The sequence below is a fragment of the Polypterus senegalus genome, chromosome 13, assembly GCF_016835505.1.
Source record: "Polypterus senegalus isolate Bchr_013 chromosome 13, ASM1683550v1, whole genome shotgun sequence".
Taxonomy (NCBI): domain Eukaryota; kingdom Metazoa; phylum Chordata; class Cladistia; order Polypteriformes; family Polypteridae; genus Polypterus; species Polypterus senegalus.
Genome location: NC_053166.1, coordinates 37,281,283 through 37,307,108, shown reverse-complemented (window position 1 = coordinate 37,307,108; position 25,826 = coordinate 37,281,283). Strand labels below are relative to the sequence as shown.

The window sequence follows — 25,826 nt, the reverse complement described above, 5'->3', positions numbered from 1 at the left end:
CAATGAAATAACAGCTAAAATATGGATGAAATGCACAAGATATGCGGACAAATGATTTTGGTATCTTCCTGCTTACCTAATGTGCCCTTAGATGGTCTCTTAATCGGGGTGTTTATAAATAGCTGTAACTGCAGAAAGGACTCTGCTGTAGATAATATAAGGAAAGCCAACATATACGAAAATTGTATAGTTACTTAGTTAATGATAGTTTACTAATGACAACGTTGAAAACTTGAAACATAGTATCTGTATGGTGCAATAATTAGTACTGCTGCCTCACAGCAAATCCTGGTCTGACCACCGTCTATGTGAAGTTTGTATATTCACCCCATGTTGACAAAGGCTTTCTCTGGGTACTCCATTTATCAAACACACCACACCACATACAACTTTGTTTACTTGGTGGCTCTAACCAGCATGCCAAATGTTGTATACATCCTAAGATATAATGGTACCTCTTTCGTGGTTTTTCCACTTTCCTAGCATAGAACCCAGTTTCTCCCAAGCATGATATGAAACCAGCATGTACTGAAAATGAAAGGTTGAAATATTCTGAGCAACTCAGTAGAACAGTTAGGAGCCACAAAGAATTTGGACCCCAATTTGATTTTTGCCCATCATGCCTTTTTAGTGGACTATGCACGTTATATTGGTTTTCACCCAGATCCTTAAGACATGCAGAAAAAACACTTTGGCGACAGCAAACTGGTATGACATGAGTGAGTGTGGATGTTTTACTACAAAGTAGTCTGTAAGAATGAAACTGACAATTGTACTATTCTAAAAATTAACACATTCATATTTCATTACTTATTCCTGTATTTTTATGCCTTTCAGGGATTGGCACAAAACAATTAAAGATGAAACGTCCTCATTCCAGGATGAGTTTTAAGCTATCATATTTTTTACCACAGTGCTATTTCTGCCACCCCCACCTAGCAAAAACGATTGCTGTTCTAACTATATATAAAAAAAAAAAACTAAAAAAATCTGCCTTTATCCTGCTTGGAATGAAACATAGGACTACACAGCGGCTGTATTTACTTAGTTGTGGAAAGTCTGCTAAGTGCTACAATTTATTCTGGGCTTTGGCGCTCCACATCTTATTATAATGTGTCAGATACAGGGCGAGTTCCACAGTGCTGTGAAATGAGAAGAAGGCATTCATGATGAGTAACATTGATCTCACAGAGAGGTGCCCTCCAGGCTTCCCATTCACAGACAGTATATATATTTTTGTGTGCATGATGTGTATGTTGGCAATCAGGCAACAATTTTGACATATAATGTAGCTAAATACTGTATCCTTTTCTAAACTTTGAACCCAGTCATTAACAAAGCACAAAATGGGAGAAGGGTATAGATATACATCATCATACAGAGGGCAAATTCAGCTGAGCAGGAGAAAATCAAACATTTCAAGCACAGACCTATAGCTTTCATACTTGTGTGCATTTGATCATTCAATCCTCGGTAATGACAAGAGTTAGGCATAAATAGTAAAAGCAACGAAACCAGAGTACTTCTACAGAAGACTTTGTACAATCAACACATATACACCACACATGAATATCTCCTGGTTTATCAATTCCAATACTTGATCTTCTATCAGGATGATCATTAATTTCCGAGGTTAAAATATTTAACATAACAGCACCATTTATGAGAAGGAATTCTACCAACTTAGAAAAAGGTTCAGTGATGTCATAACTGTATTTTCCTTATTCTAAGCAAAAATCTGCAGAGTGGATAGTGGTGGTCAAGTGCTGCATTTGTTTTATTACTGCAGTTTTCCATAGAAGCTTTTATTGGAAGCACTTCAGAACAAGTAGTACCTAGATGCACCCATTACTCAGCTACTGTTTTTAAATGTGAAAGATCTTAAAATGTTTTTATGTGGTGTTAATAAGACTTACAAAGCACCGCTGACAAAACACCGGAATAAGGGCTACCTACTGTGCCTATAAACAGTAACCCCCTCGCTTGGAAGTGTTCATATTTTACAGTTATACAATATTGAAACATAGTAGACCTGGATTTTTTGACAATGACCAACAGTCAAAGACTCTTAACGCAGTTAAGTGCCAAGAGGATTGCCGTGAATTATACATCGGGGAAACCAAACAACCTCTGGCAAAGCGGATGGCACAACACAGAAGAGGTACCTTGCCAGGCCAGGACTCCGCAGTCTATTTACATCTACAGGACAGTGGTCACTCTGTCAGTGATGAAGATGTACACATCCTGGACAGGGAAGAACGCTGGTTTGAGCAAGGAGTCAAGGAGGCCATTTACGTGAAAAAAGGAACGACCATCTCTAAATCGAGGAAGGGGCCTAAGGGTACATCTTTCACCATCTTACAATGCAATGATTGCAGCCATTCCCCAACTCTCTGTGAATGGTACTCATGGCCATTGATCAATGGACAATTTGCATATCATTGATCACACGGCCCATTGTTAGTCGATGGTGCTAGTTCGGTCATTAGACCAAGGTACTGTTTATAAGGTTGGAGAAACCTGCAGTCAACTGAGACTGACGAAGTCACTTGGATGACTGATGAAACGTATCAAGAGAAACAAAAAAAAAAAAAAAACACACACACTATGTCCAGATGAACAGAATCAACTTTCTAGAATTTCCTTACCTGGATTATTGAGCATGCATTGAGACATGCAATTGTACTACACTCAATTGAAACCCCTTGATTACAGATAGGTGCTCTCCATTGCGCTCTTTATGTGATTTCTGAACCAATTGGCTGGACCAATAATGATTTACGTGTGTCATATTAAAAGGAGGTGAATGCCAATGACACCAATTATTTTGTATTTTATATTTGAAATTAATTTAGACCACTTTGCACAGATCTTTTTTCATTTTGACATTAAAAAGTTATCTTCCATTGATCAGTTTCAAATAAGCCACATTGAATCCACTGTTATTTAATGTTGTATAACAGTTACAGTTGTGCTTGAAAGTTTGTGAACCCTTTAGAATTTTCTATTTTTCTGCATAAATATGACCTAAAACAAGTCCTAAAAGTAGATAAAGAGAAACCAGTTAAACAAATGAGACAAAAATATTATACTTGGTCATTTATTTATTAAGGAAAATGATCGAATATTACATATTTGTGAGTGGCAAAAATATGTGAACCTCTTGGATTAGCAGTTAGTTTGAAGGTGAAATTCGGGTCAGGTGTTTTCAATCAATGGGATGACAATCAGGTGTGAGTTGGCACCCTGTGTTATTTAAAGAACAGGATCTATCAAAGTCTGCTCTTCACAACACGTTTGTGGAAGTGCATCATGGCACGAACAAAGGAGATTTCTGAGGACCTCAAAAAAAGAGTGGTTGATGCTCATCAGGCTGGAAAAGATTACAAAACCATCTCTAAAGAGTTTGGACTCCACCAATCCACAGTCAGACAGACTGTGTACAAATGGAGGAAATTCAAGACCATTGTTACCCTACCCAGGAGTGGTCGACCAACAAAGATCACCCCAAGAGCAAGGCATGTAATAGTCGGCGAGGTCACAAAGGACCCCAGGGTAACTTCTAAGCAACTGAAGGCCTCTCTCACATTGGCTAATGTTCATGTTCATGAGTCCACCATCAGGAGAACACTGAACAACAACGGTGTGCATGGCAGGGTTGCAAGGAGAAAGTCACTGCTCTCCAAAAAAACATTGCTGCTTGTCTGCAGTTTGCTAAAGATCACGTGGACAAACCAGAAGGCTATTGGAAGAATGTTTTGTTGACGGATGAGACCAAAATAGAACTTTCTGGTTTAAATGAAAAGCGTTATGTTTGGAGAAAGGAAAACACTGCATTCCAGCATAAGAACCTTATCCTATCTGTGAAACATGGTGGTGGTAGTATCATGGTTTGGACCTGTTTTACTGCATCTGGGCCAGGACGGCTTGCCTTCATTGATGGAACAATGAATTCTGAATTATATCATAGAGTTCTAAAGGAAAATGTCAGGACATCTGTCCATGAACTGAATCTCAAGAGAAGGTGGGTCATGCAGCAATACATTGACCCTAAGCACACAAGTCGTTCTACCAAAGAATGGTTAAAGAAGAATAAAGTTAATGTTTTGAAATGGCCAAGTCAAAGTCCTGACCTTAATCCAATCGAAATGTTGTGGAAGGACCTGAAGCGAGCAGGTTAATGTGAGTTGAAGCTATTCTGTACGGAGCAATGGGCTAAAATTCCTCCAAGCCAATGTGCAGGAATGATCAAAAGTTACCGGAAACGTTTAGTTGCAGTTATTGCTGCAAAAGGGGGGTCACACCAGATACTGAAAGAAAAGGTTCACATACTTTTGCCACTCACAAATATGTAATATTCGACCATCTTCCTTAATAAATAAATGACCAAGTATAATATTTTTGTCTCATTTGTTTAACTGTTTTCTCTGTATCTACATTTAGGACTTGAGTGGATATATGCATGCAGAAATAAAGAAAATTATAAAGGGCTCGCAAACTTTCAAGCACAACTGTAATTCTAAAAACTTTGAAGATATCCACAAAAAAATAAATAATCTGGTAAATTAGGATTTCTGCTTCATCATCCACCACTCTATAACCTCTCGTCAACTCAATTAATTGGCTGACTACATAACACTCTCAAACCTGCTGAATTCAATTCATGGTCACAGGATACCAGACAGGGCAGGAAAAACTCTGCACAGCATGCCAGTCTAGTTCAAGGCTCACTTATGCACACATTAATTTAGAATTGCCTATCAAATTAACCTTCATTTCCTTTGGGATTTTATGGGAAACTGGAATACTGAGATAAACCAATATAGGCAGAGGGAGGATGAGCAAATTCCACACAGGCTGTGACCAGGTGCAGGATTCATACTCACTATGCTGCATCTGTGGGCTACAAGCATTACCACTGCACCACCATACAGTGCCAACCCGCTAACTGAAAATACAGTAAATAATTAACTAAGCAAAGCAAGAATAAAAGGTGCAAACGTTCTGTTTTTGTAAAGTGTTTTAGTTAAAAATAAAGGTTTTTGTTATTTATGTCCTATAATGTCTGCACACCATCTCCAGCAAAGTGTGGCATGATCACCCTCCTGAAAAAAAAACATATAGAATTGACCATGTGTGCATTTATTGCATACTCAAAAAGCAAAATGTTTGATTTTTAGATCTGACAATCTTTATTATTTTCTTACCTGTATACAAATTTTTCCAAAAAGAAAACCAGGCCAGCTTTCTTAACATTCCATCAAAATCTGCTGTAAAAAGTTATACTTGCTAGTCATGGTAAGAAAATAGACTACAATGCTTTTACAAGAGTGCTATCTGAGACAAGATTGGCAACTGAAACTTGGTGGATTCAATGATTAAAAGGCCAGGGCTAAATAAAAAAAAAATAAATAAAAATAAACTGTTTTCTTGAGTTTGTGCAAAATGTGATCACAGACTTTTATTAACTCAATATATGTCTGAGTCAAGACTGTCATTTTTGAGCAATGTTGTTAGGTTCCTGTTGACCTGGGTTGTGTTTTGGGAATGCCCCCTACTCGTATCTTATTTAAAAGTCTTTGTTTTATTATTATTTTATTTACTTACTTATTAGACAGTGTTGGGTTCACAATAATTCCTAATCTTCTAACACCTGATAGTTCTTACTACTTAATGAATGATCTATTGTGATGACTTACATTAAACTGCCAAGCAAAATGACACCTTTTATTGGCTAACTAAAAAGATTACAATATGCAACCTTTTGAGGCAACTCGGGACCTTCTTCAGGCAAGTTACCATTTTGCTTGGCTTTTCTCTACATTCATAATGGCTAACACGGTACAACATCCTAGTACTACTAAACTGCCAGAAAGGCAATTGGAAGAATTCTAACCCAGGTACCCTAACACAACAGAAAATGGTTCCCCGTTTAATGAAAATTATAAAAAATAGAATTAATTTTATGAAGAACAGTCACTAATCCTTCAGCAGGCATTTATCAACATTGTTCTCGATTAACAGAGTGCACTAAACCACTTTAGGATCTATGCTATACATTAATGGAATCTATAAAATCAATAAAACAAAAAATTATAACTAGTGAAAATTTGCACTGTCCTTTAATATATGTGTCATGAATTAAAAGCAAAATCTTGTTTGATATTTGCACTTATTTTAAACACTAATTAATACGAGGAGATGAAAAGTATAGAAAGCAATTCATCCCAATTACATTAATGTATCAGTTTACAGAAAATGAGAAAGGTTTAGGCATTTCTCAGATGATTTTTTCCCTCCCTTAACACCCACCATGATGTATTTTGCACACATGCTTAAGCAGATTTCTCCAAGAAGCCAGGCACCCCAAATGTTTTGCATATCTAGCAATGGCGGCTAATTGAACAGGAACCATCGCGGATTACATTCAAAGAAAAGTTTCTTTCATCTCTTGTTCCATTAATGAATCCCTTTCTTTTCTTACTGTCAAGCAGGGATTAATTTATACCCATATGTGTTTGGGCTTTGAACTTTCTCAATTTATTCCCAACTTTTTTTAAAAAATTGTGGTTAAACAGCTTTATTTCATTCTACAAATAACTGGATTTAGATTGTAGATGTCTCCTTGGCATTGTGGCAAAGCCAACTTGCAATTTATGGTTTTGTTTTTTTTTTTTCCTTAGTTAAATTTAGCATTTTATCATATTGCCCTACCATTTGAAAGTGGTTTTAAAAGACAACGCTGTTTTCTAGCCCCTTTACTTTCATTTACAGGAAGCCTTGGGTTCACCTGATTAATGGGTGTAACAAGCCTAAGTGTTGTGTTTTTACTCAAAGAAGGAAAAAACTATTCACCAAAGTAATGGAAGAAGCTTGTTCATCTACTTGCTGTTCTTTACCTGGGAGTTTAGTGGCAACTGACTAGAAGTATAAGCAAGTCCCTCACGCAAACAGATGGAGGCAAAGACTACAAGAAATCAGCACTAGGTCTTTTATATCTACCTGTTACGTTACTGCAAGATCTCCCAGTCTCACTGGCACACATTTTCAGTCTCAAGTACAGCCACGCTATTTTACCAAAACCATCAGGTGGTAGTTTCTGGCTACTAAACATCAAGTGCTAACAGTCCCACCTACAGTTTTACTCTAAATATAAACTTTTGGTAGTAAAACTGAGAAACACAAAACACAATTATCACACTTTTTGTCAAAATAAGTTACCAGTAATAAATATTTTCAGTAATTGAGTTTTTACAGTTTTGCTCTAGTGAAGGGGTGATACTTCATTGTCCTTTCTGGATGATACACCGACGATGAGGAACCAGAGGCAGAAGGTGAAAAGAACTTTTATTTGAAGGTTCACTAGTAAATAAATAGGTTAGGGTGATCCATCCTACCAAGATAGTAGGTGACTTGGATTTTAAAATTTTGTTCCCCTTAATAATGGCATTTTTTTGCATCTTACTCCCTTTGCTCATCCCTTTCAATAATTTCTCACCCATCTGATTTTAATAATGAAAGCTGTTTTGTCTTCTTGTATCTGAAAATAAAACAATTTCTAGATGTTTTAAATACAGATTACAAAAACTGCCATAATCAATTTTGTATACTTCTTAATGAGTATGTGTTTCCTCTGATCCCATTGAAAGCTTGTGCCAGTAGAATAGAAAGAACACACATTGTGGTGATCTTTCCTTTTAAGTTGTTTTTTTTTTAATAAAACACTATTCACTCTACTGTGATAATTATTTAGAAAAGATACATTCAAGGTCAGACTTACTGTGAGAGTTTTGGTGGTGGGAGTTTATTGTATTCTTTCTTGTTTTAGGAGCAGTTCAAAAGAGTAACTGAAGGGGTAGGCTAAAGTCATTACATGTAATTCTAATAAATACTTCACTACAACCAATGTTATCCAAAGATGAAGTCAAAGAGCAAAACTAAGTCTTTACCAAATAAAACCTAAAGATTCATTTTTTTTAATGAAGGGTTCTAGCACATAGCAAATATCAGTTTTAGTTTGAAAAGTCCGAAGTTCAGATACTGGTTGTAGTGCACCTCTATCTTTTATAATGGTGGCATGAGGACATCGCACATTAGGTTGCCATTGGGTTATGGGACTGGCAGCAGATATTGCAGACAGAAATATGGCACCACCTATGAAAATAACACACTAAATGGCCTCATACTTCTTAAAAATTGCAACTATACAAAAATAAAATGCTAAGCTTAAATAACAATAAAAATAAATGGCAAAAAGTAAATGAAAACAAAAAGACAATGTTAAAGAGTTCCTGTCACCTGCTAGCTCAAACCACTGGCAATAACTTACACTTAAAATGCACAAACAGAAATAGTTAAACCATATAGATAGATAGATAGATAGATAGATAGATAGATAGATAGATAGATAGATAGATAGATAGATAGATAGATAGATAGATAGATAGATAGATAGATAGATAGATAGATAGATAGATAGATACTTTATTAATCCCAAGGGGAAATTCACATTATAGTGCACAAACATACAAATTAGGGTTGAACATGCAGTTAAAACAGAACAATTTCCATTTAATTAACAAATACAGATCATGAAAATAAAAAGCTCATTAGTATTATTATTGAGTTACAGCAGGTTAACAAAGAAGAAAAGAGTAAACAAAGACTCCAGTCAGCAACATTTTGAAGAACATAAAACTCTGGGGGTCAATGGCTGCTAATAACAGATAAAGTCACAGATCTGGAGACCTAGGACAACTGGCTTGCACCATCTTCATTCTTTCATTTTCAAACATGCAAATTTATAAGAAATAAAATGTAAACATTAGTATGTATGGACTAAAAACCATAGTTCATTAGTGATAAAACTAGCATAATAGAGGCTATAAAGTCAAATACACTGTAACACACATTAATTAAGGAACTTCTTATCTCTGTTGCTTAAAATACTTTACACTGGTGGTTATCTGCTGTGGTTTTCATGTTCCCATTTCTTCAAGCAGTGCCATTCCAATAAAACACTTCAAGATTGCAAACAATAAAGGCTCATATTTATAGCCTTACTAGTCAGTACTTTAGACATGTGCAAAGCTGGAAGCTGTTCAGTCATCTGCTTGTTTCCAAGTCTGAGTTTGGAGGCTGTGTTCTGTGTTAGCAGCTTTCTGAAAAGTATCAGTTTGAGAGTTCATGTGAGAGCTCATCTCACACAAAGGCACTTGCTGTATATGTTGCTGCAGAATAACAGATTTTTTTAGTTTTTCTTCCGAGATTTGATCTTTTGTCTGACAATTTATATTCAGATTTGCAGGTAACCAGTATTCAATACCTGTGTTTACACACATAGGGGTCGGAAATGACCCCAATGCACACATGAATGACAGCCCAGACATGTGAGGTCATGTTTATGCCATTTGTGCCAGGAACAAGAGTGAGCAGTTGCTTTTCCCTTTAGTTTATTTTTATTTTCTTTTTTTTTTTGCCACTGCAGCTGTGATCATTTGTAACCTTTATTGAGCAATGTGAACCGAGATTTCTTCAAAGTAATTTTTAATACTCATCTAGTCTTTTATGCACAAAGGCATCCTCCAAAATTGAAATCAAACATGGCAATTTTCTTTAACTCCAGGGACTGTAATTATTTAATGACTTTTAATTCACGATTTTTCCCTTAAGGCAGCAGTTGATTAGGCTGATATAGCAGTGTAGTGGGGTAGTCCTTCTGTCCTACTGATCTGTGTCCTGGGTTTCAATCTCATGCCCAGTGCTGTCTGTGTGGATTTAGCATATTTTGTTTATTTGAGTTTGTTTTACTCCCATGTCCCCAAAGACATGCATCTTAGGTGGACTTGTAATTCCAAATTATTCCTGAGTCCCAGCCAGTGCGAGTGGTTGTGAGTTCTCCCTATTATGGACTGATATGCAAGGTTCATCATTGCCTTCTGCTTATGCAGCCATCAACCATAAATTAGATTATAAAGGTTTGAGAATGTTATGTCACATAGAAATGTGTCTGTGTTTAGGTAGGAAATTCTTCCTATGCCTGCGTGTTTTTTTCCTTCAGCTTCACTAATTTGTCTGCCATATCCCAAAAATGCACAGTTTAGATTACCGTAGTTAATTTTAAAACTGCCTTGTATGAATAATAATGGATGTGTTTGTGGGACTATGGTTGGTTCCTGTCTTGTTTCTGATGTTGTGAAGTTAGACAACCAGTAAGTGAGTTTGAGTTTGATCTTATGTTACTTTCCACAGATATTAGTTTTGGAGTATGGCTTCAACTTGAAGCCACTGCTAATATATATATATATTTTTTTTTTTTTAAAGTTTTTCTTTACCGTTTGCTCAACAGTCTTTAAAAATTCAAAGTTTCACTCAAATAGACTTTGGGATTGATTAAGCTAAGCATTCCCAAATATATTTATGCTGAGGATCCCCAAACTGTTATACCACATGGTTATGCCCCCCACTAATATAAGTTCAGTTTTACAAATTGGAACATGATCTTGAATTTTAGTTATGGTTAACAGTAGTCACACAGTATGATTTTGGATAATAGTAGACCTACATTATTAATCAGTCAACCAATGTCCTATTTAATTTTCTTTTTAGTACCTGTGCAACTATTACCGGTTTCTTTATATTGTAACTAGCTGTGCCACCCATCTAACATGGATTGAAATCTAAATATTCAATGTCACATCAGTATTGCGATCTGCGCCACCACTACCACCACCTGATCAGAGCACCGTGATGTCCCTACATTGATGGATTAAAGGCCAGAAGTCCACATGACCATCATCATCAAGTTCTTCCATGTGAACCCTGAGTACAATGAGGACTGATTGAGGTCATTTATGTTAGGTAGAACACCTGGAGGGGGCTGGGTGGTCTCATGGCCTGGAACCCCTGCAGATTTTTTTTTTTTTTCAGCCGTCTGGAGTTTTTTTTGTTGTTGTTATTAATTATTGTCTTAGAACATCTACTGAAATATTTTTTATACATGTAGCATTAAAATGCACTGTGTTTTTCTTTCAACAGAAAGTGCATCACAAACATTTGTAGTAATAAAATGCATTTGTTGGAATGACAAATGCAATGCATATGCCTCTGTTATATTCTATTTGGTATGGGATTCGTGAAAGTAGTGTTAATGTTTGTGATGTGCCATCTGTTGGAATGACAAATGCAATGCATTTTATTATTACAAATGTTTGTAATATGCTTAATGTTGGAATGACAGAGACATTAGCACCCAGATGGAGGTTGTGATATGCAGACACTTATCTCTTTATTAAGGAGGATTTACACATGTCTGCACAATTCCAAAAAAAAAAAAAAAAAACTGTATATATATTTGCATTATAACTACCTACTTTAATGTAACAATTGAACACTTTGAGATATGTTTATTTAAAAATCTTATCAAGCAATTTAAAACCTGAATAATTGATTTTATTTTAGAATGTCAAGCTGTGGCTCTCCAAGTACCCCCAGTGTACTACAGAGGAACAACTGTCCACGGATTATAAAACTATTGCACTAGGTACAAAAATGCTATTTTCTCCACTGAGATGCAACATTTCAAAACTGCAAAATAATCACATTTATTATGTTCTGCTTTTTTTTGCTCAAGTGGTAAACTTAAGCCTTCCAAGACTTCTCCCCTAGCGTATGAGATACAGCTGCTGAATCAAGCCTCGCCTGCCTGGTTAAAAATCAAACAAATGCATGATTAGTTAGCGGTCTAGGGTTATATATACAGTATATGTCTAATTACAACACATGCAGCTCTAAGTGCACAAACAAAAACAAGACCTAAAATTAAAGAGCTGTGGCAAACATCAAAGTGCAGCTTGAACCAGAGCCCAAATCAAGGCTGCAATCTAATGCACCAAGATTGCATCGCTCCATGTAGTCCATATGTGTGAACAGGTGAGCATCAACTGGAAGTCCCATACAGATGCAGACCTTTTTATTAAGTTACATACAATACAGAAACTGCCCTTGAAACATTCCTGTGGACCACTAGTATCAAGTCAGTTTTTAATTTAAGAACATTACAGTTGATGGACATGATTTAATAATTATACAATGCTTTTTCAGGGTATAAAGTTCATCCATCAACATTTCCATATGCTTATGTCTTGGAGGCATTAGACAGGGACCAGTCCTGGTTAAAACAACAGACAATTGTACTTACAAATTAGGCTAGATTAGATTACATTACATTAGATTAGGTCAATTTTACATTTTTGGGATGTCAAAAGAAAACTGGAGCAGCTTGGAATACATCATAAGAAGAAGGTGTAAACTCCACACAGATAATACCTGGGATTGGAATTTAACCCAAGTCCCCTGAGTTGTGAGGCAGCAATGTTAATAATTGTGCTACCCAGATTTTACAATGCATGCTGCATAAGGGCTTTGACATCCCATCAGACTTGCCTGGAGAGGCTATGCTCTACATGACTTTCTTACTCATTTCTTTGTCGCAAGTGGGATCTTTGTCTACAGCAGTGCAACATGCTAGACAATGGGGACGTGTTGCATGTTGGTCAGACATGCAAGTGCAAATTTCTGTATATGTGAGAATGAACTTGGATATAATCAGTAATTGATATGCCACTATGCTACGCTATAATTGATATGCATCTGATAAAATATTCCAATAGTTAATAAATCAATGGCAGGATGATGAGCTTTTAAATACAGAGTGCCAAAACTGTGAATGATCTGTCCACTTGTTGAAGACCACTCCTTTCAATTATAATTTCCTGATTTTAGCTGCTGATTAGCTTAGCTTATGAGATTTCAGTTTGTTAGTCATCTAAAATATTCAGTCTGTATTAATTCTAAGTTGTTTCTAAACCTTTTCTACAGTAATGTGTTTCTCATCTTAGTATCCCTGCAGCAAAACCAATGCAAGACCCACTCGGGCACATGAGCACATTGAGCCAATTTAGAATTGCCAATTAGCCTAACCCTCATGTTTTTAAAGATGTGGAGGAAACTTGGAGCACTCACAATAAAGTCTACAAGAGTACATGTAGTCAGCCAGTCAGTCAGTATCCAACCCGCTATATCCTAACAGAGGGTCACGGGGTTCTGCTGGAGCCAATCCCAGCCAACACAGGGCGCAAGGCAGAAAACAAACCCCGGCCAGGGCACCAGCCCACTGCAGAGCACACACACACACACACACACACACACACACTAGGGACAATTTAGGATCGCCAATGTACCTAACCTGCATGTCTTTGGACTGTGGGAGGAAACCCACGCAGACACGGGGAGAACATGCAAACTCCATGCAGGGAGGACCCAGGAAGTGAACCCGGGTCTGCTAACTGTGAGGCAGCAGCGCTACCCACTGTGCCACCATACCAGTACATGTAGTCTCCACACAGATATCAACAGGGCATGGCATTATTACGTAGGCAGCTGAATCCATGAGGGAGAATATTTAGAAAAGTGCCTTGGGGTGGTCTTGCATAACATGGACCTCCTATAGCACTCCAGCCACTTTTCTGACCAGCCAGCTATCATGATATTTTTTTACCAGAAAACATATAAAACACATTTGGCTGTGTGAGTCAGATCCCTGTGATCATTTTTGTAGATTTTCCAATTTTTGTAAAATTCTTTGATTTGTCTTTAGTATAAGATTAGTATAAGATTCTAAGCATATCAGTAACATGTGCTAAATTAAAAAAAAAACCAAAAAACGGAATACTGCTCTCTGCTGTTATTCCAATGAAGTGTTTCCACATGCCATTGACTAATTAACATTTTTGGAGATTTAGACTGCACTTGTCCTCGTTCACTTTTTTGGCTTGTGACTAACAAGCTCCATCTTTAAAGGAGGGCTGTGAACGTGCTCAGAAATAGAAAGGGAATTAGCATAGCCAGTCATTGAAGTAAAGCCATAATTCAGAAATGGGGCTGGAGATTCAAATTATACGAGAATGTATGTAAACATGCCCTTCTGTGAAATACACTTCAGCATGTAACATATTGAGCAAACTATACAAAAGAACATTTGCCTTCCATAAAAAGGACACGTCCAGGTTATTAAATTTTTAATATGCTGTATTGTCTCACCACACAAAACTATCTGGTAAGTAAAACTTGTACTATAACACGTCATTAAGCACCCTCGTACTTATCTGGGGTGTAATGCAGGGGATTCTTAAAAAAAACAAAAAAATAAATAATTCCCTAGTTTTAACGGCAAATTTAAGTTTCATACTTCAAAAACTGAACTTTTAAATAATGCATCTGTGAGTTCAAGTTTGTTCATTAGAAACTGCTTTTGTTTACGTGGAGACTAAAAAGGGACAGGAGAAAAAGAGGAGGCATGTAGCCAGGAACTAATGATGATTGGTGCCTCATGTTTTTCAGAGGCATGAATCAAATGTTGGCATCATTATTGCCTTGAGAGCTGAACAAGACTCCAGACACTAAGTAAGGGCACAAATAATTTTTTTACTATATGGCTACTCAAAAATTATTTTTTTCATTGACCTTGCTCTCCAAAATACATCTGGTCAAATTCTCTCATTGATTGCACTTAGAAGGAACCAAATTAATAAGGCATTGGGACTACAGAAGCAGAGACTTACAAGTGGTGCTCAGATTCTCAAAAGATATAAATATAATCAGCTGAGCTAAATTTGTGTTTCAGAAAGTAGGAAGATGAACCAGGAAGAGTGAAATTAGGTTAAAGACTGGCAAACAGTTGCATTGTAGGTTAATTAGGAATACTAAATTATACCAGTAATACTACTTGTGGATATGTATGAGAGAGTGCCCTGTTAGAGACTGGCACCCTATCCACAGCTGACCCTCACTTATACATGATGCTTCAGCCTCTATGAAATTCCAGTGGATTCAACAATGGATAGAAGAGGAATCCAGAATAATCAAACTCCTTTAAAAACACTGAGAAACAATTACTTTACAAAAAGCATGAAGTAAATAAAAACAGAATTATTTTTAACACAAGCCAATTGCATATTCATGGAATGGAGAGAGGAAAATGTAAGCGATCTTGCACTACAGAATGAGTTTGTAATAAACTGTGTGCTGTACTAGCTTGGTATGCTCTCTCAAGAAATCTAAGAGACATTTTGACGCGAGTAAGATAGGATTCTTGTTACCCCTTCTCTATTCATTCATTCATTCCCTTTAGAAGCCTGTTTTTTTTCCATAAGGTGCCACTAGGGAACTCATTCTAAATAAGTGAATGAATTCAGATTTTTGAGCGAAGCCACATAGCTCATCAAATGGAGACAGACCATCACTGTGAACAATTTCCTATCTAAATGACTTGGTTAAATAAACAGAGACATTAGAAAAATGTAATCATTTAAAATCACCAACATGCCTGTCTTTCATATATTTAAATTTTTGACGGAGGCATTGTATTTCGTAGCACATGATAGTAATGTTTATAGCCTTGTTCATAAGCACAGGAACTACTTTACAATTCTCTGAAACATAAATACGATTTGTCCTCCTATTAATAAGAGAAATGAATGACTGAACAGAGGCTAGGTCCCCTCAATCCTCATGTGAATGTCATTGTTTTTATATTCATAGAAAAAAAGCACAATTTAATTCTGTTCATTTTCAATTCACTTCAATTTATTCTTATTCCACTTATGAATCTGTTACATTATGGAATAATTAGATATTATATGAAAAAATCTGATGCAACATAAAACACACAAATGTGAAAATACTTCATCCTTGGTTTGAATGAGATGTGACTGAATTCTATGAGGACTCATTTTTTTTCTTTATATTACAATACACTATCCTATAATAAAACTAGGAGCTAAACACTCCTAGTGTGGTCCAGTGTGGGATAATGTTCAGTCTGTAAACTGTTGAAATCAAGGTGGAAACAAAGATGTTGTCTGTCTAGTTGCTTTAGGGCAGGGGTGGCGAACTCATGTCCTGGAGGGCTGCAGTGGCTACAGGTTTTCATTCTAACCCTTTTCCTAATCGGTGACAAGTTAACTGCTAATTAACTTTTTCCTCATCACTTTACGGTCAATGGCAGCTAAAACACATACAACCTAGGAAAACATCTCAAAAATTTAAACCTCATTATCATACCTACAATACTATGTCTAGAAAAAGTAAAAATGGTTGACTTCAAGAGCATCTGGTAAAGGATTTATGCCAGCCTCACAGGTTAAGCTGCAATTAGATCACAGCACCAATTTAGTGACAGAAAGCAGTATTTTGTGGCAGCATGTTTAATTTAGCATGTTGTGGTTGCTGCTAAAACTGTAGGTTTTAGACACTGCTGTTTTGATTTACAAAAGTCTGCACGCAAGAAATGGCTCCACTTCCTTTGTGAGTTTTTTTTTCCTAAAAAATATAGCTGTCTCAGATGGCAGCACTACAATCAGACACGTTGCAAACCTAGAACAAGAGCTTTCAATTATGCAGAAATTATGAAGCAGTGGAGTGTTGTACCATGTTAGCTATAGATTGATACAGGAGAAAGTAGGGTGAAATGACACCTTTTATTGGCTAACTAAATAGATTAAAAATGCAAGCTTTCGAGGAAGTTAAGGGCCCTTCATCAGGCAAGGTGTAACCGTCTGGTGCTCCATGTTTATTGATGATGTAGGTAAGCATCCAGCTTTCTCTTGGAGTCTTTGTATCTTTTTCTTTTTGGTTTTGATCAGAAGTCTCTGGAGTCTTTTGTAATATAACTGAAACTCTTTAACCATATCTTGCAAGTTGTTCTCCAGGAGAAGAATGAAGATGTAGACCTCTTCTTGGATGTTCTTTTTGAGGCTGTAGCAAATTTTTATTAGATGGTTTTGTGGCCTCTCTGAGCTTCTAATGCATAGCTGTTCTGCAAATCGGCTGTTGTAAGTGTGTGTGGTTGGATTTTGTTTTAAGAGGCCTTCAAGAATGAGGCTTTCCTTGCCTGATGAAGGGGCCTTAGCTGCCTCGAAAGCTTGCATTTGTAATCTATTTAGTTAGCCAATAAAAGGGGTCATTTCACCCTACTTTCTCCTGTAGAAATTATGAAAGCAACACTGAATTGAGCTGATAGAAAAAGTTGGAATGATGATCCAGCAATCATTCCTGCAACAACTGAGCTGTACTTGACTGAAGAGAGACTGAAATGCAAAGAGTAGTGGGTTTGGTACAATTTGAATAAATCCCAAGTTAGGATATTATGGGATTTTTTTTGCAACTGGTAATAATTTTTCTCCATAAGGATTAATTATTTTGCACACAGTGTGACCTAGTGAATCATTAGATGTTAAACTACATGGTTGCTAAAACAATAATCAGCCATGAACTCACTGTTTGACCCTGGACAACTCAATTCATCTCTGTTTTCCAATTACAGAAATTTGGAAAAAACCTACACACAATCTGTAACACAAATTAGTAATGTATTCATTATGGAAAGATATTATACAAAAGGTACCACCTGTATTATTGTCCACATATAATAATACAAAGACCGAAGAAGAAGAGGAGGGTGGACACGTGTCCAAAGGGAGGAGGAGAGGAGGAAGGTGAAGAGCGTGGAACGGAGTGTAGGAACTTTGAAGGCTGGCAGTATAACTGGTAAGGGGGCAGAGTTAGCTGATGTGATAGAGAGAAGGAAGGTTGATATATTGTGTGAGATTAAACAGAAGCCAAGGTGGATTGGAGGTGGTTAAAGATGCTAAGATTTGCATTGGGTGTGACTAGGATGGATAGGATTAGAAATGAGTACATTAGAGGGTCATGTCAGGTTGGGCGGTTTGGAGACAAAGTCAGAGAGGCGAGATTGCACTGGTTTGGACATGTGCAGAGGAGAGATGCTGGGTATATTGGGAGAAGGATGCTAAGGATAGAGCTGCCAGGGAAGAGATAAAGAGGAAGGCCTAAGAGAAGGTTTATGGATGTGATGAGAGAGGACATGCAGGTTATGGGTGTGACAGAGCAAGATGTAGAGGACAGAAAGATATGGAAGAAGATGATCCGCTGTGGCAACTCCTCTAACGGGAGCAGCCGAAAGAAGAAGAAGATCACCTACTGACTAAAGCATTGTATTGTAAAGTCTAAGTGATTATTTCTCATCAGTGGTTCACTGTGACCATGACTGAATTACTTCACCTGCCACTTCCTAATTGTGGGACATGAAAACAATTGCACTAATCACTTATGATTTGTAAATTTCTTTAGATAAAAGTTTTAACTAAATAAGTATAAGATGTGACACAGTACCTTATATCACAATCCCTTTATGAGGCAAGGATCTGTTCTTCCATTTGCAATTGTGATCATTTATACAGCTATTAAATGGGTAAGTTATTGGGGTATACATGATGTGAAGAATTGTCTGTCAACTATCGTAACTCCTGTATGAAATATATGATAATATACACTAACGCACACATCATTTTGGAACAAGTAAACATTCTGTAATATAAATGCAGCATGTTATCAGTAGATCTATACCATATGATTTCATATTAAATACTAAGTCATTAAGATATCATAGAACTCGAGAAATGGCATCTTTACAACACCGAAAAAGTTTATTAAGTAGCAAACTTTTTATTTACTATAATATTCAAATTAATGCAGTTGCCTACTGTATTATGCTGCACAGTTATGTTATGCATTTTTCTTGCACACATCTTAGATATTTAATAAACAATTCTACATTGTTTAACAATTTGATTTTCTCATTTAAGTAAGTAAAGTAAATATATAAAAATGAAATGAAAATATAGGAATTTTGAAGTCTTGATTTAATTTTTTTAACAAATGTATTTTTAATAGGACACACACTGGGATGGCATATTGGGTAGGTTACTTAGGGTGGTAGCAATGCTGGAACTGGCTTTGGTAAACTGCAAAAGCTGTGTAATAGTATATAACATAATTTGTGTGCCAAGGTACTATTATGTGTTGTTTATCATAGTAAAAAAATTGCGCCTCATTTATAGTATACATCATTAAATCTGCCTGAGAGAGCTTCAAATATTTTTCAGATATCCTGAAATAAAAACTGAAATATCTAAAAAAAAAAAATCTTTTTTGAGATATTTTAAAATAACTTTCTGTAAAGTTCAATATATCTACAATTAATTTCAAAATGCCTACAATGACAGGATGTTGTGACAGGAGTTGTTTGGGAGGTAGGAAAATCACTTTTTTGCATGCTGGAATTGAATCAAGGCATTGACTCAGTGGTAAGTAACTAGGATGAGACGTGCACATAAGAGTTCTGGGTACTGTCTCTATAATTTAAAATTTCAAAATATACCTCTTTGACAATGAGGAGAAACGCTTATACTAAATACTCAGGAACTGTATGCTGTGTCGGACTGAGATGTCAATCATCATGGAACATACTGTAAAGTTTAAAGGGGTGAATGTATCGATGATCACGTGGAGATGCGCAGGTTTCCTCGAGCAAAGGAAGGTGAGAGTAAAGACTTTTAGACAGTAGATTTGCTCTATGATGGAATCAGACAGGACTAAACTAAGAAGGAGTACAAAGAGGATGTATATGGAAATTACAGTGGATAACATAAGAATGGTGTTCACCGCTACAGATACCCAGATCTGTTGTAAGTTGCAGAAGAGTAATTGGAAATCCTCGATAAACCTAGATTCTGTTAAACAGATTGTTGCTTTAGTTGATTGTAAGCTTTAAGCTATGGAAGCAAAAAAAAAAAAATTAAGAAGCTTCAAATGTTGTATTTAGATGTTTCTCCTCCCTTGCCTCTTGAAATCACTATTAGATCCTTGCCTAGGCTTAGTCATTCTTTATAGTGTGCTACACAAACACTTCTTAACAAGATATGAAAATTAAACTTTTGATCACTTACTTATAACAATCAGGGTATAATTCAAAGTGATGCTTCCAAAGCCATTTGTAGCTCGACAAATGTAGATTCCTGCATCAGCCATTTCCACCTCCTTAATCTTGAGGCCCTGCTGTAGCACCCGATACCTGGACCAGCCACCATGGACTGTTCGTCCATCTTTGGTCCACATGGTGAGAGGAGGGGGGTCGGCTTCCACAGGACAAGACAGGCGAATTGTTTGACCAAGTTGGACTATCTGCCTTTCTTCCACCAACCTCATTAGTCGAGGGGGACCTGAGAAAGAAAAGGAATTTTACAATTCTTTTCTGTTGAATATAGGTGTTAGTGAAATACAGATGTTCATTATTTGCTTCACAGTTTGTTAAAATAATTAAAAAACTGTTTTTATGCCTATTGTAAATGCTTCCAACCAAATTCTAAAGTAAACATTTCCATTAGAGGCATTTAATAATTGTTACCCTATAGTTATGAAGATAAGTCTTACCTGTCTACCTAACCTATTAACCTGCATCATATTACACCAGATATTCCATGAGACAGCAATCTGAATACAATAACAAAGCCACACATCTCCAAGATGTGCATGGAGATACGCTGCGGAATCTACGATGACCCATTCCAGGTGGCTCCATGATGAGCAGAGTTGGTTCCCACTTCACCTCCAATATTAATATTTGCCCTTAGTCCACAATTTAAATTGAATGAGCCAAGTAAATGGATGGATGGAGAGATAAATATAAGTAAAACAATCAAACTGTATTTCAGTACTAGAAAGCAATTTGCAATTTGTATTCACTACAGGAAAAATTTGCTATTACTGTATGAAGGATAGCGGTTCATTAATTGCTAATTTCTTCCTTCATTTTCTATACATGCTGTTCTCATTATACATAGGTTAGTCAGTAGCTAGTGTTAATCTTTGTATTAAATTTAAAATGTTTAAAAATTTTAAGATGTTTTTCAAGTCAATTAGTTATAATGTTACTTTAAAGATGTGCACTGACAGAAGTTAGTGTTCAGCAAATGGCTATAGCATTTTCAGTATGTTACATTCTGTCTTTCACTAGCATCTGCAGGTAAACTATTTTCGTTCAGCCATCCTGAAAATTTCAAACAGCTACATTTTGTGCTACCATAAGCAAAGGCTAACTGGAATGAAAAAAGAATGTACTGTTCAGTTTTCCATTCCTGAGAAGAAAAAAGTCTCATTTATGTTGGCAGCATTAAGGGGGGCATTGTTTATAGAACCTCTAAACTGGTACTGGTACATGGCAAGGCAGCATAAACTTTAAGAAATGTGGAAATTAAGTTCTCCTTAATATATATATATTTTTTTTTTCTTACACACCCCCATCACCATCTTTGTGAGTATGCACTTCTTGTGTTTTTTTTTTTTTTTATGGAATTCAAAAAGTCTCCCTTGGGTTCATTTTACTATTGATTTTGGCCATTCTGAACTGCCCAGGATAAGTAAATGTGCACTCTGGAAGAGGCTTTTCATTCATGCTTTATACGGTCACATCCTGCCAGAGACGATACAAGCAGCCAACTAAAAATGAGACAGCATATTTATTTTCTTATTTATGAGTATTCTAACTCTCCTGTTCCATCATTTCATTTAAACTGTATACTTGGAGTTAAACTGTTTTTTTTTTTACTTCATTTGTACTCTTTAGTCACAGATCAAATTCTTCAGTAAAAACTTCTTTTCTTTTCTTTATTATTACTCATTTTTGGTTCTATATACAGACATATTTGTCTGATGAATTTATACCAGTGGCATAATGTAATGCCACAGCAGCGACAAGTAGCTTAGTGCAACTCCAGTTTATCAAAAACCTTACTAACTTAAATGACTCAGTTTCCAACATCTTCATGATGATAGTAGGTAGCACAAAACACAAGTTTTCCATTTAAAAAACATCACAAAAAAAAATTCCTTTCATCACTCATATTTTACACTTTCACATCCTGCGAGATGAGTCTTTGTGCAAAGAGATTTAACCACACCTGGGGCTGGAAATAAAAGACAAAGAGTAGGTGACAACGTAGAACGTCGTAAAGAATTGAAAAATGTTGGCGCAATACACATGCAGAGCAGGTTAGAGATAATGGAAGTATGAAAATTCAAAAGTCTCAAAAAAGGATAGTAAAGATCACATTAGCACAAATGGAAAATATTACTCGTTGAAACAATGGAACAGCAAAAAAAGATCGAATATATTGTTCTGATTTAAACTTTAAGTCGGAGACTTGTAGATCATCTAATTCATATTGCCATCAGGGAAAAAAGAAGTACTGTTTCTTCCCAATGAAGAGGTGTATCAGCGAGAATGAAAAGATTTGGTGCTTGGTGAAAGTGAAATCCTGCGAGAGAAATCGTTTCTTATTTGTGTGAATGCTATTGTCAGACACATTTCTTGTAGAGAGAAAGAAACGATATTCACTCACAGGCAGGTATACATTGCATTGTCACAAAATTGTTCACAGAATTGAAATTCAATGTGATATTGATGAAAAGGTAAGTGAAAAGAGATTGAATATATGGACATAGGTGATATGACAGAAGTCCACAGCATGAGATGCAGATCTGGTGGCACAGCAACAGCAGGTGATCGAGCAAGGAGGAGGTAAAAAAAACTGTTACTTGTTTCCCATTGTATCACCATTTGAGAGGGGGTTTCGGAGCAGCAACCACATCTCCTTGGGTTGCGTACAGCCTCCCTCTTCACAACGTGAACAGCAGAGACGCAAAGTGGCCATTGCGTAGGGCAGGCCTTGGTTGGGTTGGCAAGCAAAACGAGCAGGGGGCAAAGCCCCCTAGTTGCATTAAATGTTAACAGGTCCAACTGCAAAACTGAAATAATGAAGCACCTTTTGTGGTACATTCTGAGTAAACCAAGTATTAAACCAAGTGTTAAATTTAATCTTTAAATAATGAAGAACCACACTGGATGGCTTACATAACAAACAGGTTTGCTTCTGCAGATGTAGTGGCTGCAGGTTTTTGTCAAGCCAATATGTTGACTTGAATCTAAATTACTTGAGTATACCATTGCACAGTCACACAAGCCTAAGAAAAATACATGATTAATTTATGTGAATCCGTTCGGATGTGATTTCTTAAAATTCACAACACTTCTAAGCCTCCACATCACTACATATCAGAGTGGAAACACATGTACTGTTTTGAGGTGCAGTGAGCTGTGACAGCAAGCCATAAAAATAGTTGCTATTTATTAGCATCCAAGTTTCCAATGATTCTTTTAACAAAGGAAGAACTATCCTTTAGAGAAGATATGTTAAACCTAAAAGAAAACTTTAGGATGTAAACACTGCTAGTTTTGTAAAGAAAGACCAAAAGACAGATTTTGTTTTAAATCATCTTTATATAGAGTATGTGATTTTTTTTTTTTTGCAGAATTGTTTCCAATTACATTCATGCAACCCAACACAAATATTCTGCATGTCTATGAGGTTTACTTGTATATCTCTGAAGATCAGATGCTGCTTTTTCAAGGGCAGTATGAGTTCCACCCAGGTCATTCATGTTTCCACATTGTAAATGTTTTATGCTTTTCCATGTGTTTCTAAAAATGACATAACATTTCCAAGAAATGCTTACATTTTTACACCATCCTCTATTTTACACCTCTCATTCTCCGTGTGCAAGGAAACATTTCTTATCCATTCTATGAGTGAAATGAAAAATGTCCAATGAATATCATAGAAAATTAAAAAGATCCAATTATCCACCCTAGGTTACTAGGGTGTTGTACCGTATTAGCTATTATGGATGTAGAGAAAAGTCAAGCAAAATGACACCTTTTATTGGCTACCTAAAAAGATTACAATATGCAAGCTTTCGAGGCAACCCAGGCCCCTTGAAAGCTTGCATATTCTTAGTTAGCCAATAAAAGGTGTCATTTTGCTTGACTTCTCACTCCACCCAGGGTTGAATGACAACATTTGCTTATCTTTTAGCAAATTAATAATTCAGCATAATACTTCACCCATGCATGCACAATTTCTTAAACCTAACTAATTGAATACAAGGGTCACAGGGCCTAGAAACGAAACAGCCCTGCATGGGGCAGCTAGACAGGAAACTGCTCTGGATGGGCATCAGTCTACTGAAGGACACATTCAGGCACACACCTATATACTGGGACAATTCAATGATACAAATCAACTTTAATCTGCTTGTGTTTGGGATATGGACGGGAATTGATATTCCTGGAGAAAAATTCTGGGTGCATAAAAAAGAAAAGAAGATGCAAAGTCTACACAGAGAGTTAGAAGACCAGGATTGAGATGTAGTCTGCTGTAGGTAAGGGGCAGCAGAGATAATGGATGTTGCTACTTGGTTCAAAACTAAAGTAAATACAGAATAGGTAGCTTGAATATTTTAATGGGAACTACAGGGTGGGCCATTTATATGGATACATCTTAATAAAATGGGAATGGTTGGTGATATTAACTTCCTGTTTGTGGCACATTAGTATATGTGAGGGGGGAAACTTTTCAAGATGGGTGGTGACCATGGTGGCCATTTGGAAGTCGGCCATTTTGGATCCAACTTTTGTTTTTTCAATAGGAAGAGAGTCATGTGACACATCAAACTTATTGGGAATTTCACAAGAAAAACAATGGTGTGCTTGGTTTTAACGTAACTTTATTCTTTCATGAGTTATTTACAAGTTTCTCTTTGTTTACAGCCATTGACATGTTGCAGAGGTTAACACGTGAGGAGCGGATAGAAATTGTGTTGATGTCTGGTGAACGCAGTAACCGGGTCATTGCAGCAGATTTCAATGCAAGACACCCTACGAGACCACCCATCTCCCATGCTACAGTTAGCAAACTGCTTGCTAAGTTTCGTGAAACTGGTTCAGTGTTGGATTTGCCAAAATGTGGACGCATGAAAACTGTCACTAATGAAGAAACATCAGTGGCTGTCCTAGCTTCATTCAGCAAGAGCCCACAGCGTAGCACTCGCCACATGTCACTGGTGAGTGGCATTAGTTGAACATTCCTTTGGCGGATATTAGCTACTCACAAATGGCACCCTTACAAACTCCAGCTACTGCAGCATCTCAACGAGGATGACCCAGAGCGGCGAACTGAATTTGCAGAATGGGCAAAACAAAAATTGGAAAAGGACCCTCAGTTTACGCAGAAGATTTTGTTCAGTGATGAGGCAAATTTTTATGTGAATGGTGAAGTTAACAAACAAAACCAACACTATTGGTCTGACACTAACCCACATTAGATAGATCCCTCCAAGACTGTTGGAACAAAAAAATTGATGGTATGGTGTGGTATATGGGGTACAAAGATAGTGGGGCCATTCTTCATCAATGGAAACCTCAAGGCCACTGGATATGCGAAATTGCTACATGATGATGTGTTTCCCTCTTTATGCACTGAAGCTGGCACGTTCCCTGAGTTTTTCCAGCAAGATGGTGCACCACCACATTATGGGTGTCAGGTCCAAGCATTCCTAGATGAACAGTTTCCTGGAAAGTGGATTGGTCATCGTGGGCCAGTTGAATGGCCCCCAAGGTCTCCCGATCTGACCCCCTTAGACTTTTATCTTTGGGGTCATCTGAAGGCAATTGTCTATGCTGTGAAGATACGAGATGTGCAGCACCTGAAACTATGGATACTGGAAGCCTGTGCTAGCATTTCTCCTGTGGTGTTGCTATCAGTGTGTGAAGAGTGGGAGAAGAGGGTTGCATTGACAATCCAACACAATGGGCAGCACATTGAACACATTTTATAAGTGGTCAGAAACTTGTAAATAACTCATGAAAGAATAAAGTTACGTTAAAACCAAGCACACCATTGTTTTTCTTGTGAAATTCCCAATAAGTTTGATGTGTCACATGACCCTCTTCCTATTGAAAAAACAAAAGTTGAATTCAAAATGGCCGACTTCCAAATGGCCACCATGGT

The 25,826-nt window shown here is 36.8% G+C and overlaps 1 protein-coding gene across 1 annotated transcript in view; it reads right to left on the bottom strand.

Annotated features, from left to right (window-relative positions):
- Nucleotides 1-25,826, bottom strand: part of LOC120542850 (fibroblast growth factor receptor-like 1) — a 118,225-nt gene that overhangs the window by 41,963 nt on the left and 50,436 nt on the right. Inside the window, exon 3 of the mRNA XM_039775547.1 lies at nucleotides 19,869-20,141. Within this exon, the coding sequence (XP_039631481.1) occupies nucleotides 19,869-20,141 (273 nt within the window). The remainder of the gene's footprint in view (nucleotides 1-19,868; nucleotides 20,142-25,826) is intronic.